Below are 15,826 nucleotides of genomic sequence, written 5' to 3' on the forward strand. Positions count from 1 at the left end.
GAAATTGTTTTAGTGTGGTATTTGAAGGGTATTATGAAGAACAAGGAAAAGAAACACCATTAAAAAATTTGATCTACTAATACTTCTAAGAACAAATTATATTTTATAATCAGTGATTTTAAAATGAATACAGTATGAAAGTATGAGGGAAAGAAATCTACAGTATGTCTGTAGATATATCTTGGTATAGTATGGATACAAATATCTAAGTATCAATGATGTAGAGTACATCATATTGAAAACTCAAGGATGAAAGAGTATTATATTACTCGCATTGTGTCAGTATAAGAGACCAGCCAGTTCCATATCTATCCTTGACTCATTTGCTGTGTATAACATAAGCTGAAATCTTTTTGTTGAAAGAAAGTGGTGGGGAGAAGGAGTGAGGGAGGAAGGGAAGGAAAAAAGAAGGGTTGGGATGGAGGTTAGATAAAGGAATTAGGAATGTGTATAAGAAGTATATGTAAAGAAAAATGGTTTCGATTCATAGTCTGTCTAAATAATTCGACATTTCCTCGGCAAACATTTATTGCACTGACTATCATGTGCCTAACATTCTTCTAGGCACAGGGGATACAGTGTTGCCCAGCATAGTCTCTGTTCTCATGGAACTTAAATTCTAAAGAATGTAAAGAAAGGTGGCAATGAACACATGAACAAAAAATTAAGTAGTTATAAAAAAAAAAAATTAAGTAGCTATAAATGCTATTCTGATAGCAAAAGAGGATGATTTGTTAGGGAAGATGATGACATTGTGAGATTGGGGGGTGGCTTCTTTTGATGGGGTGGTCAGCAAAGTCCCTCTTTGAGGAGGTAACATTTTGGCTGAGCATGGGTGACGAGCGGCAACAAGTCAGATCTGGGAGAAGAGCATTCTAGGCAGCGAAGACAGTTACCACAGAGACATAAGACAGAAGCAAGCTTGAGTCTATAAAATCTGATCATAGATATAAATTGTAGCCAAATTAAAATGTTATTTCAATAGAATAAAGTTCAAAGAAAATCCTGGGAAGAACACAGAAAGAATAAATTTTGTGATTTGCTGTGCTCTTTCACTAGAGAGAGGGTTAAGGAAGCTAAATTTTGTAGAAGCCTACAGGTAAATACTTCCCAAATGAGTTTTTTTAAAGGTATGTGCCATGGCGAAAGGCACATTCCCAAAATATTTTAATAGGGTTATTCTCTGTTAGTAATTTTTAGAACTTTAACCCATTTTGAATAATAGAAGACTTTTCTACATTCATATTTTTTTAGCATACATTTTCTGATGTTTAGTAAGCAGTGAGTGTGAGGCAAAAAGAATTCCCACATTTACTGAATTTTCTTCTCCAAATGTTTTTTTAATTTCGAAAAGCCAACAAAAGGATGAGAACCTTTTTCTTTAAAAACCTATGTGTCAATCCACGCAGAGGAAACAGAACTTTCTATTATATTTTGGAGACCTGAGACTGTAAACAAAATTTCTATGTGAGTCAGAAATAAACATTCATAAAAGTATACTATAATAACATATATCTTTGTAAATCTTCAAAATGTATAAGATACTTTCATCAGATTATGTATTTTTAAATTCATTTTACATATACAGTGAGCTCTGAATTTTTTTTTACAGAAGGAGTGTGATATGACCACAATAATGTAGTTAGTAGATGGCAGAATTCAAGACTCTTCCTCTATTTAATAAGTGGAACAAAAAAATTGATACAAATAGATATAAGTATCAATTATAAAAATTGATATTTACATTAATTGATTATAAAAATCATAAAATTGATTGTAAAAATTGATACTTACATCAATTTTTAACCTGACCAAAAAAAAGCCTATAAAAAAATCACAAATTATAAATTGCTAAACTATTAATAAACATTCCATGTATGCCTCTTCAAATGTTTTATTTCAAATCTATTTAAGATTATGGTACATCATTAGCACCTAACTGGAACTCATGTTCAGATCCAAAAAATTAAATCTTCATAGGAGTGATTTAATAAGTCACTCTATAGAAAATTTAATAAATCACTCTATAAATGGAAAAACAAAATCCAATCAAATTGTAGTTAAAACACAATTTCTCTTATATTTATTAACACAGAATTTCCCCCTGTTCAGTGCTTCTTGTCCTTTTACAGCACTCTTATTCATTTACAAATAATTTTTAATAATTAAACCTAAAGTCTATGCTAAAATCATTAGCACACGTATTGTCATGTTTGTAATTCTTTTATCAAGTCCAGTCATGTCTTTGTTTGAACTAAGCTCAAATGCTTTCACTACAGTTATTACTGCTTATTAGCAAATCATTTTGTGCTTGAATTCCAAAATGCATGTTTGAATTTTACAACAATTTAAATCTGGGCCTCAGGTCTATTAACTATTTTTACATCTTAGCTTTTGTAATCAAGACATAAAATATTAAACAACAAACAACTCTTACTCTCAACAGAATTAAAAACAAAATTCCAATCCACGAATCTTCTGATTATTTGTTCCTAACAGAAGATGTGATTATTTAAAATACAAATTAAATTTCGAGATTGTGCATTAATAGAAATAAACCTGCTAATGCCCTCTGTCCTCACATTTTATTTAGCAAATATAATATAGGCTCATAGTTTTTGAGTAATTCCTATAAGGAAAAGTAATTAAAATTTTTTTCCAGATATTAATGTCTGAGGACATTTCCTATTGCTCTCAAAAATTACTTTGTATAGCTCTCAGTGCACTATAATTTTGATTTTTAACATGGCAATAAGGCAAAAGAAATCAAATTTCTCTTTTTCTCTCTATTCTCAGGAAGTAACTGCTTCTGTAATTGAGCCACTGTGCGTACCTTTCTTGATTTCCCCTCCTTTCCATATGCTCCTCCAAGTATTTAACATAAGGTACATGAATTCTGAGTTGTTTTGTGTTAGTGTGATGGCAACAATCAGAAGATTCTTGAATATCATCTTACTTTGAAGTTTAGCCTGGAAGCCACCACTTCTCCCGTTGGTGTAATTATGGGAACATTTTCACAAATAATTCCATGATCCACATCAATAACTTTTCCTGTAAGGCACAGTTTAAGTTACAAAAGCTATCACATGTTATTGCTAATTAACTAACTTAAAGTATAATGCAGTGTAATAAATTTATTATAAAGATAATTCACAGGAATAAGTCATGAAAAAAATGTAAATATAGGTAATTGTATTTAAAGCAAAGTTTAATGTAAGTTTGGACATTTTGACACATCTACTTGGAAAATCTTTCTCAGAAGCATTATTTTGCAATAATCTGATGTCAAAATCATAACAAGAGCAAAGCTAAACTATCTTATGTAACCCTGCCATACTCTTTGTAACTACTTATTTCTCTAAATTAACGTTCTGTACTGAAAAAATACAGTGCTACAAAAAGGGAATTAAGACATGGAATAATATAATTTTGAAAAATATGCTAGCCAAACTTAAGCTTAAAAACACAGTGATGAAGAACAATATGACATCAGCTCCAGCTCTGTTATTTGCATTTTAAAAGCAAACAATTCATTCTGCCATATGAGTAGTTTCCAAAAATAATTCTAGAATTTTTTTCCTAAATAAAAGTAGCATAATATACATATATTTTTTTTATGGTAGTCACCGCTCCTCAAATTGCAACACTAACTTTAGGGATAACTCTTTTAAATAAATAAATGTTGGTTCCTTGATAACTTTTGAAAGCTATTTTCTAAAAAACTTTTGTTCTGTTGATAAAGCAAATACTTAAATAGTGGAAAACATAAAAACATTTGAGTTTAAAACCTTTGATTTCCAGTGTGTCATTGAAGGGTAATTCTAGGTTAGTTCCATTCTTGTTATGGTTTTCAGACTCTTGGACGACAGCAGTTCTCTTATAAATGCCTCTATTTACTTCATCGAAGACCCAAAACATATTGTACACTCGAGCAGTATAGCCTGCTAATTCAGTAATCTAAAACCAATACAGAGAAATAACATAGAATTAATATACCCAAGACAGACTTTTAAATAAATATGTAATCACCTTAGCCTCTTGATTTAACATTAAAGATCCTATTTTATTATACATGAAAATAGATAGTACATTTGATAAGTGAAACAAGTAACAGTAAAAAGCTTACCAAGAGAGCAACATAGTAAGGTGTCAGTGTAACTTTGATTGGAATTATAAAATATATAAAAAATTATTCAAGTCAGGGTTTAAAATGAAATGTAAAAAAATTCAGAATATTAGTGAGACTTAAACATATTTCAGTCAAATTTCAGATTTAACCTGTTAACATGACACATTTCACTTCCAGAAAATTAGAAATTTTGTGAAAAGTTTAAGTTCATTCAATGAAATAATGATCCTTTATTTTGGTATCTTTTTTTCAATTTAAAATGGAAGATTTTAAATAGAAGAGAAATATATTTTTTCTTATTATGAAATGAATGTTTCTGAGTCAAATTGATTGTCAAAATTCCTAAGCATGGCCAGAGAAATCACCTTTGCTAGAGAGTGAGCTCAGCAAAAATGTTGAGAGTGAGCTCAGTGAAAACTTCAAATCACTTTCAGTTCAAACCCCACAATTCAGATTTTTTCAAGCCAAGCATGATGTATACGCCCAAAGGAAAACATTAAATATGATTTTTTTCTAGGACAGTTTATAAAATAAGATGAGGTAAATCTCTGCTTTAGTCCATAATGCTCAACAGAGAGGTTTCTTGCTCCTATTCTGCCAGTTGTCTAATTTAGATTGAATCTCCAGCTGTTTTTCTATTAAAAGAACACCTTGTTATTTATTAAGGTACTGTGAAATGTGAGTCATCTCCTGTCAAGACCATCTTCCTCAGTGAAAAGAAAGCACAAAAACCATTCCTTTATAGAAATGTTTATGAGGAAATTGGTACCAATAAGCAAGGTGTGTCACTAATAAATATTTCTTAAATAATAAATTGTGGAATAATACAACATTGCTGACATTTTTGTAAGAATTTTTGTGTGTGCAAAACGTAAACAGTAAATGAATAGGTGTTATTGTTAGAAGCTTCTACCGCAGGTCTCTACTGTGTGTGAGAGGTCTGTAATTCGATTAGTATTTCATTTCTATATGTTAATATTATAACTACTTAAAGGGTAATTTCTAAAATGTTATCTAAAAGAAGCTCTTGAATTCCCAAGAAGAGAAAAACAGAGCCAAAGAAACTTGGGTAAATATATTTGCACAGGAAAAAAAAATCCAAAACCAAACGTAAAGGTCAATTATAAAATGGCAAGAGGCAAGGAGTTAATAGTTGACCAGGATGCACGGTGGAGTGGGAAAAGAGTATCTAAAAAAAAACTGAGAATGTGACTGTGGACAAAGTACTTTGGGATGCAAAACAGGGACTCTAACTCTAAAAAGGAAACTTGCTCCCTTTGAGGCCAGCAAAGAATGCATCATGGTGCTTTCATGTGCTGCCACAGCAATAATAAGATTCTTTGGAAGTGAACGTTCTATGATTCAAAGCATATTCAGGCAAAATAAAGCAAAATGCAATCATTTATTTTGTTGGAGACAATCTAGGAAAATGAAATGATATTCCTCCTGACTTAGATCGGAATGTATTTTAATGTGAGAGGGAGAAAATTTTGGTCATTTAATTTTAATGGTAAGTAATATATCAAAAAACCTGTTTCAAAACCTGTGTCTCCCGATTATCAAAATTACTATTTGACCAAAAAAAAAAAAAATTAACTGAGTTTTTTTGGCATGTGGCCATAAATAACTTTGTACTTTTTTTAAAGACAAAAACAAATAAACAAAAAACCTCAATTCAATAAATCAGTTGTTGAATGAGACTGAAAAGTTTTATCAGCAAATCACAAAATTCATAGTTTATTTAAGGCTGATTTTAGAGGCAGCTAAATCTATGATGATGATCGGGCAATTTATACTGATGCAAAAGCCACAGAGTAGTGAGAAACAATGTCCGTGGGAATATTATCAGTCTATCTCAATTAAATAAAGGGATTTTTAATCTTAATCTCATGATATCTGTAGGTCTTACTACCATTCTTTCAACAAATATGTGTTGACCACATACAATATTTCAAGCATTAAAATGAATACTAGGAATGTAAAGATGAGTAAGACAATTTCTGCTTTCCACTCAAGTCTGGTGCAGGAGATAGACAAGTATAATGTGCTAAAGTGCCAGATGTACTGTGAACATAGAGAAGGAAGACCCAGACTCTGCAGGGAAGGCAGGAAGAAGATAAAATCATCAGAGCCTTTTATATGTAGTTGGTGAGGCTTCACTCATTATGACAGTTTGCAAGGTATATAAGTAAAATCATTGGCTAACATTTATTGAGCACTTAATACATATTGTTTTAAATATTATACAAGCATGAAGACATAACAACACTAGAAAGTCAATGCTATCATTATCCCCATTTTACAGATGAGGAAACAGAGACTGACAGTTAAGAAACTTGATTAAATTCATATAATTTGTAAATACTGGAGCAAGAATTTAAATTTAGGCACCCTGGTTCCAGAAGCTACACCTAGGACTTTTTTCAAAATTTAAAAACAAGTATGTCATATATAGACAGAAAAAGAGGAATTATAAGTGATAGTGTAAAAATTAAAGGGTATTAGCAGCAATACACTTGGGAATTGCCATCCTTTGTCTTGATTATACTCTTAGCAATTTTTGATAGAGGAAAAAATGTTTCCAAAATACTAAGTATATCTGGTAATTTACCTTTTGTTTGATTTTCACATATCTTATTTTAATCAAATTGACAACAAAAAAATGCGAGTACCTCTTTGTATGAAGACATAATCCTTTCAATAGCATCAGCTCCAGAGGCCAACAAATTTCGAGCGGTGGTAAAGGCTTCTGTCCGTTCACTAACCATAGCTTGTTTTTGACCATCCTCTAAATCTAAAAGCAAATTATAAAACTATTGATTTTTTTCAAGTAACTAAATTATTTTTTTTACACAAATGAAATTGTGGCTAAAACAACCATATGTAAAATTTTCAGTAGTATCAGCAATTTCCTAGACATTTAATGAATTACTGAAAATACAGTAGCTCTACCAGATTTTATTTAAAGCTCCCATTTATTATTTTTCTAAAAGGAGAGTTAGAACAATTAAATCTATAGGAATTAAGACTATTTTCATTTAGCCTTCTTTCAACCCTTTCCAAATCCAACACCCTGCCCTTATTATAGCTAGGCAATAAAATACTACTGATTTGGTCAATAAAATACAACTGACTGGAATATAGGCAAATATTTCTAGTGTGGTTTCTTTAATAGAAATGCAAATTAGCTGACCCTCATAATCTGGCCTCTGTCTACCTGTTTCAACCAACCTTCATCTTATAGTACAGCAGCTCCCCAAATATGCAATCCTCTATTTACCCTCTGATATTTGCATGTATGATTTCTTCTGACTTTAACATACGTCTGTTACTTTTTTGCCTGGCTCTTTCTTCAACAGTTAACTATTTAGTACAGATTTCAGTGCAAACCCTTGTCTAGTTTTTCTGATGACCATACGTTTCTTAAGGGTCAAAACTGTGTGTTTTATTCTTTATTCCTAGTGCTCAGCAGTGTGTCTCACACATTAGTACTCCTTAATGTGTATTAAGCTGATGGATCGATGGATGGATGCATGGATAGATGCATGGATGGATGTATGAACATCTTAAATTACTGCTTTTTAAAAATTATGGTTCAGAGTCAGGAGTCAGACTAGGTTTGAATCCAGGCTCTACTACATATTGGCAAGTACTAAAGTAAGGAGAGTAAGCCACTTATCCTCTCCATGCCTATTTTCTCATATGTAAATGAGGAAAATAGTACTACCTCAAACAATTGTATCTCACAGGGTTGATGTGAGGGTTAAAGGTGAAATACAAATGAAGTGCTAGCCTAATCCATGGCCTGTAATAATAAGTTCTCTGAATGTTAGCTATTATTATTTTCTCTAGTCATTATTGCATATCTACTCAATTTAGTCTGTTGTTCAAAATTATTCTCTCCAGGTCATTGCTTTAATCTTTCCATCAATCTGATTATCTATCTGGTCCTTTATAGATTATCTTCCAAGTTATAAATTAAATGCTGTAAATTAATGAAGAGATTAGAATAATGCAGATAGCCATAGGCCCACTTTGATATTCATTTCTCTCTGATTTATCTCAGTGTAAACGGTTTTTTTCCCCCCTCCATAGCAATGCAATTATCTCACTTGTGCGCCACTATGACTACCAGGTACTTTCACCTTTACTTGCTCATAGACAGCTCAGCTGAGTTGGAAAGGGATCCATGCATAATGCAAGGTAAAATTCACTCAACAGGTATTTACTGAACACCTAGATGTGCAAGAAATTAGGAAGTGCTATAGGAAATGCGAAGATAAACGTGATTTTCAGACTCTTTCCTTCAGGAGCTTACAGTTTGGTAAGAGAGACAAGTTCCCATAAAGGTGCCTATATGAGAGTTAACACGAGGTGTTTGGAGCAGGTAAAAAGCATTTCCTCCTGCAAGCGATAGGAAATGCTGCATGGAGGTGTAGACTGTGAGTGAGGTCTTGAAGACCATGTACAATTTAATACATCATAAGTACGGCATAAGCAGTGGCACAGAGAAGGGAAATTTCAAGCAATGCCAACAATGATAAATAGCTTGGTCAAGAAACAGCATAGGTTGGTGTTAGACACTGATTTCCTTTGAGTATCAGAATCACCATGAGTTCATTGGGATTTTTATGATAGTCCAGTATGATCCCTCTGACCCTCCTGTTAAAGACTGCTCTAGAGAACTACCATTATTTCCCTTGAAGTTAGTTTCATTGAAGAATGTAGAAAGAAAGGCTTTAAGTGCTGGTAGAATTGAGGAGTGAAAGACGTGACTGGATAAATAGACTGGGAACAGAATGTAGACACGCTTAAACACATTTAAAAGTGCGATACAATTTAGATAGCCACAGAAAAAAAAATTACCAAAGGATTCTCACAAAGCTACCAAAATAGTGAATTGCTGTAGCAGTGGATGCGCTTAGTATTGGCTCACAGAGAATTTGCCTGATGGTCTAAAATAATGACGGGATTTTATGAATTTGGGTTAAAAGGGGTTTCAAAGTAGCTTTCATTGACAGCCTCTGTCAAGAAGTAAAAATACTAGCATGGTGCTTTCTATGCTGCTTTGGCAAATTAATGCCTACTGGGTTTTCATGCATTTAGCAACATAATTACAAATAGCTTTGGAGAGATTTCATTTGACTTTTATGCTACTGGTTGTTCTCTGGGAGGTACTGTGAAAGCAGTGCCAGTAGTATTTTGCCATGCACATAACAGCCAACTGCATAACTTCTACGACAAGGCCAGATTCCTTAGTGTCAGAGATATAAATTTATGACCTGAAGCACTCACCTATTTTGCATCCTAGCTCAACACATTTTATTTTCCTCACCAAATATTTTAAATATTTTGTCAAAAGTTCCTCATTTAAGGATTTAACATTTAATACCATATCTGCTCATTTTACTGCTACTTTTTAGCTCTGTGAATAAATATATATTGAAATATGGTCACATCTGTTGTTACTTCACTGAAAAGACGAGAAAGGATTTAAAACCTAAGTTATGTCATTATAGATTTGTCAAAACCCCTAGAACTGTACAATAAAAGAGTGAACCCTAATGTAAATTATGGACTTCAGTCAATAATATATAAATATTGTTTCATCAGTTGTAACAAATGTATCATACTAATACAATATGTAAATAGGGGAAATGTGGGGGAGGAGTGGGTATTTGTGAACTCTGTACTTTCTGATCAATTTTTCTGTAAGCATAAAACTGCTTTAAGAAAATTGTCTATTATTTTTCTTAATAAAAAAAAATGTAGGCTATTCCTCTGTACTTCTTTCCTCTGGACTTATAATCTGAGTTTATTTCTTTTCATTTACTTTTTATCTTTGTCACTTGGACAAATCTCAGCAAAAACTTATGACCTTGATACCAAGTATAAATATGAATTCTAATTGGATTGAAGATCTCTATGTGAAACCAGTAAATTTCTAGAAGATAAAAATACGAGAATAGCTTTATGACTGAGTTAGGCAGATGTTTCTTAAGAGATAAAATCACTAAACACAAAGAAAATGATTAATAAATTAAACTATATTACATTTGTGAACTCTTAAACACCATTAAGAGACTGAAAAGGAAAGAATAGAGTGGGAAAAGACATTTGAGACTATGTGTGTGTGTGTGTGTGTGTGTGTGTGTGTGTGTGTATGTCTACCTGTCTGACAAAAGACTCATTTCGGGATACATAAGAGCTTTTACAAATCACTAAGAAAAAAACAGATAAGCCAATTTAAAAATGAGCAAAAAACTTACTGGCACTTCATAGAAAGGCTATCCAAATGGACAACAAACAAATGAAAAGTGTTAAACCTCAATAGTCATTAGAAATCCAAATTAAGGCACAATGAAGTACCACTACTACACTCATAGTAATGCCTAAAATGAAAAAGACTGACATCAAACAGTGACAAAGATGTGGAACAATTAGAACTCTCATGTGTATGGTATAATACTATTTGTACAAGGTTCCAAAACCAGGAAATACTGATAAATGGTCAATAAAATAGTTACCTTTACTGTGGCATGGCAGGGGGAGGTGGGCAGGAATAACTGGGGATGGGGATGCGAGGCTGAGGATAAGATCTGGAAGCGGCATGGGGACTTCTGGGACGAAAGTAGGTTCTATTTATTCTGAGTGGTGATCATGTGTATGTGTTGATTTTGTGACAGTTCACTGAATGGCACACTAATGATTGTGTCCTTGTTGGTATGCATGCTATACGCGTACTTTAAAAATTATAGCTATTTATACGCACAGCTAATTATAGCCAGAAAGTAAGTCTTTGATATGTATCGGTAAGATAAATCACTGCTCCAGTATTTGGTCAACAGGAGAGTAATCATGTCAAAATTGACCCACAATATAAAATTATATTTCAATTATTTGGTATTACCGTATGAGACATACTAATGCAGCAGGAGCAGATATAATCTTGTAGGTACATTTCAGTAATAAGATCACCACCCATGTTACTAGAGTGATGGTGAGTTTAACTGCATTCCTAAGAACCGTATCTCTCAGTTGCTACTTCTGATGTGTCACCTCACACTGACAGATCACCAACATGCAGACACTACTGGCAGTGCTAGAGGCTTAGATGCTTTCTTCTCTGTCTGTTAAGGCGTCTGGGAGAACGTTTGTCCGGAGGGGCCTTAGAAGTAGCTTTTCCGGGCCTTGCCCAGACTGCTTTTGATAATGAAGTGGCCTATAAGGTTAAAAAATTGAGATTATAGCTCCCAGGTAACGATTTTCTTCACATAATTTCAGTCTTTTTCTTAATACAAAGCAAAGAAAGGGGTACTGTCCACTAAAATATATAAGAAACTATATATAATTAACTATATCAATGCCTCTTTCTCAAACATTTGGCTCCATAGTCTCAAACTAAGTGAAATCCCACATAGAATAAGTTCTAATATAGCTAATACGGAGGCAGCATGGTAAGGGGGGAGAAAAGCAATGCTCTAGGGATTACATAATGTCTCCTATCCTCAGTGCTTCTGCCAACCATATGAGTGACCACAGGCAAATCTGGGATTCCAAACTAGGTGACCTGTAAGTTCCTCTTTTGATGTGAAAATGGCATGATTCCATATGCAGTTTTATAATGTGAACTTGAATATAAACTTAAACTGGTCCCTACCGTAAGATTTCACTTTCAGTTGTACTGTTTTTCTTTTCTCTTTCCCCCCCAAATTATACAGGCTCTTTCTCTTATCTGCATTTTCACCTCTGACTTCCCAGAGGAAGTCACTTGCAAATGCCTTGCTCCTTTACCAACAATAATCATGCCAGCAAACATCTATTGAACATTTCCTATGAGGCAGGCAGGCATTGTTCTAAGTTTTACATACGCGATTTTTAATCCTCCTAACAACCATTTTGAAAATGAGGAAACTGAAGCATAAAAAAGTCAAATGATTTGTCCATAGTAATAACCTAAAAACAAAAGAGTCAGCATCTGAAACCAAGCCCTCTGACTCCAGAGCCCACATGGTAAGAATATAATAAAAATTAACAATTGCTTCCACCTAAATTCTTACTACTTGCCAAGGACTGTTTCAAAGCACATTAATGCCATATACATATATAAAATATTAATACTATATATATAATTTTATAACAATTCTGTTATATATATATATAATTATCTTTACAATTAAGATAGGAAAACTGAGGCATATAAAGTTTATATAACTGTCTTAAGGATAAATACTATTAAATAGCCGAGTCAAGATTTAAACAGTTACTTGCTTCTTATTGTTTTCTGTTTTCTTTCTTTCTTCTGTCCTACTTTTTCTCCCTTCGCTCTTTGCCAGTCCTCTGTCATTCAACCATTTTTTTCCACCTATTTTTGCCTTAAATATATATAGTATCACACACTTAATTCATCTCTACTATAGGGGACAACTCAGGGCATACGAATAAACTAAAATTGAAAACTAGATTAGACTGTATGGTATGCAATTCTAAGAACTGAAGCCTCAAATATATATCATTATCTAAAAAAATAAATTATTTTATCTGAGTAAAGTGATAATATTTTCATGTGTTGTCACTGTAGGTCAAATATATTTAGTAAACACATACATATAAACATTATAAGCATACATATAGTAAACTTACAAATTACAAAAGCACACTCTCATGTTATATGAATTCATTTTCTTCTATGAAATTCTTATATTGCTTTTCTTTGTATAAATTTTATTTTGAAAGGAAGCTTTAAGAATGACTTTGTTTCACTTGCATTTATGAGATTATTTCCATGTAAAATTTTAATGCTGTTTCTTTAATTTAATATGGTGTTTTCAGGATATGTGGGATTTATTTTTAAATGGCTTATTACATCATCTGTAGAAGTAAGATTGTTATATTCTTTGCATACAATGTTTACTTCTTTCTGGTCTCTGTGGGGTTAATTTGTCACCATTAATAGCTGCATTTTCTCTGTTCTGTGTTTACTCCAGGGTTTTCTAATAAGACCAGTGCTTCCAAGGACTAACAGAACTACATCATAATCTTGTAATTGGGGTTGTTGCTAATACACATTATATATGAAACTGAAAATATCTATATACTTAGAGAGATTCACTATGCCTATCTGATAATTTTGTCACATTTCTCAGTAAAACTAATCTTAAGACCACAGGTTTTAAGTGTCTTTTTTCATTAATACTCTTGAAAAAGAAATTTATTTTCTTTCATTATGAAAGACTAAGCCTAAAAATACTATTACTAACAACGCTTTTTTCAATATAAACTTTTTAAATGATATTTAAAAAAATAAATTTTGAAAACATTAAAACAGAAAAAATACACTATTTTTTAGTTGTGGAGCATATATAGTATATGTGTAGCACTTATTACAAGGTATTGACAAATCATAATTACTAAAATGAACACTTTTAGGTTAAGAATGACTCAAATTTGGCAAGTGTTTTTTAAGAATAGGTTCAAGTATTGAAGCACTGTTTTAAAATATGAAAGCATATAGTAATTTTTTTACTTGTTTTTATTAGCTGTCTTCAAACAAATAACTACTAATTCTTAATTCTATACCAAAAATAACTGCAAAATGGTGTGAATTCTGTTAATTATTCTTAGTGTTTCCTTTGGTTTCTATGTAATAATCGTCACCATGTATCACGAATATCAAGAGCATGCTCTGTATTTTATAAACATTATTCTATTAAATCCTCACAACAACCCTCTAAGGAGGCTTTTTTGATTTTCATTTTATATATGAGAAAACTGAGGTCTAGAGAATTTAATTAACATGACTACCGTGTTTCCCCGAAAATAAGACCTAACAGGAAAATAAGCTCTAGCATGATTTTTCAGGATAACGTCCCCTGAACATAAGCTCTAATGCGTTTTTTAAAGCAAAAATTAATATAAGACCCGGTCTTATTTTTGGAGAAACACGGTAAGAGTATACAGTCAACTAGAGGGATAGTCAAGAGTTGAGAAAGACTCTTTCTCACTACAAAGCCCATGCTCTTTGTCTTCAACACTAAGGCCAATTTGGTCAAGTGGTTTTCAAAAAGGAGGGGTAATGTTTTATTTTAGAGGGAGAGCAGAAAATGCTGCTTCTTTATTTAATTCCCCCTTGTCGCTGCCAATTAAGACCCAAAATCCCTCCTCAAGTATGACACAACATCTTAATTCTGTCCTTTTTGCCCTTATCTTCCTTAGTTATTTCAAAGTATGAAAACGTTGGTAAAAGACACTGAGATGGTGATAGAACTTGACAACCCCTACCCTCACGATATGCCCAAATCATGTTACATAGGAGGTTATGTACAGAGGGTGCCAAAAATAAAGGTATACACATTTTAAGAAAGGAAAACACTATTAAATTGGTAATACTCAATATATACCGATAACAAAAGATGATTAGTCACGTTTGACTTCTGCAATTATAAGAGGTGCTCAAAGTGGTTACCATCCGTGTCCAGACACTCTGATTACAGTGAACTACTGCTTGAGCAACGTTGACCAAAGTGTACATCCACTTGTAAACATATTTTTGGCACCCCCAGTATATTACGTGCAAGTAGAGGAAACTTTGTTCCATGGCATAAAGCACTCCCTGAAACAATATTCCTGATTGCCTAATGTAGTAGTTAACTTTTCAAATCACAAATCAGGGCAGATCCAGTTATAGAATATTTATAGACTGAATGCATTGGATGTGCAGAACTGAAGTGTGGGTAGAACTTGTACTCTTTTTAAAGCCATTGATTTGTTTTGAGTTTAAATGTTAGGCTAGAGACGCATTCTATATTAGGCAGTATAATTAAAATTGCTGAATGACAACTCCCAGAAACACTGCATCAGAGATCTCTGACATATCTCAGAACTCAAAAAGTCTTCTGAGCCACTTGTGTCCTCTTTTCCTATTGCTGGTCTTATTATTGGATATTGCAAAGTCTGCCATTGTTTCTGAATATTAATAACTAAAGAATAATGGCTACACATACAGTTTCACTCACACAAAATCATCACTGATACCTTCAAGAGAAATAATAACCTTAAACATATTTGAGATTAAGCATAAATGCCATTACCACCATCTGCAAAGCCAGTTGCAGTGATAATAGGTACAGCCACCATAATTAGTCCACTGCTGCTCCAAACATACTTCATCAAGAACTGTTCTATCATGATGTACCACAAACGTTTGGATAAAATGAGGTTCATCTGATCTGCTAAAGCTTTGTAACTTTTCTGGAGTTGCTTCATTTCTACCTATAGAGGAAAAAAGAGTTAATTAATTCAGCATGGACTACAAAAATAAATATTGTATGCTTGCGGCCTTTCTTTAAACGTAAGTTACCTACTAGTTTGTTTTACTTAGTATAGTATTATCCATTATTCTAACAATCAATAAATACAGATTAATATTGGATTTAGTCATTATATCTCGTTTTATCATACATTAATATCATACATGTAATATTAAAAAAAGACACAGTAAATATACTGTTAAGTATAAATATATATAAGTGATTTATAATTATGATTTTGAAATTATGTATAAGATGTTAAAAATGATATTCTGTAAGACATGTATAAACAATGTCAGAACCTTATCCTTCTCGACTGTAACAAAAATATCTAAAAATAAACATATGCCACACATGATACACATGATACATGTATAATTAGACTCCA

The 15,826-nt window shown here is 32.5% G+C and overlaps 2 protein-coding genes across 4 annotated transcripts in view; one reads left to right on the forward strand and one right to left on the reverse strand.

The window, feature by feature from the left end:
- ABCD2 (ATP binding cassette subfamily D member 2) overlaps positions 1-15,826 on the reverse strand; it is a 109,928-nt gene that overhangs the window by 91,756 nt on the left and 2,346 nt on the right. For all 3 annotated transcript variants that reach the window (XM_033118741.1, XM_033118740.1, XM_033118739.1), the window contains exons 2-5: positions 15,220-15,400; positions 6,802-6,923; positions 3,789-3,957; positions 2,957-3,051 (exon numbers count right to left, since the gene is read on the reverse strand). In XM_033118741.1, the coding sequence (XP_032974632.1) occupies positions 2,957-3,051; positions 3,789-3,957; positions 6,802-6,923; positions 15,220-15,400 (567 nt within the window). The remainder of the gene's footprint in view (positions 1-2,956; positions 3,052-3,788; positions 3,958-6,801; positions 6,924-15,219; positions 15,401-15,826) is intronic.
- Positions 1-15,826, forward strand: part of C10H12orf40 (chromosome 10 C12orf40 homolog) — a 79,424-nt gene that overhangs the window by 15,520 nt on the left and 48,078 nt on the right. The window lies entirely within an intron of this gene.

This window comes from Rhinolophus ferrumequinum, chromosome 10 (assembly GCF_004115265.2).
Source record: "Rhinolophus ferrumequinum isolate MPI-CBG mRhiFer1 chromosome 10, mRhiFer1_v1.p, whole genome shotgun sequence".
Classification (NCBI taxonomy): Eukaryota; Metazoa; Chordata; class Mammalia; order Chiroptera; family Rhinolophidae; genus Rhinolophus; species Rhinolophus ferrumequinum.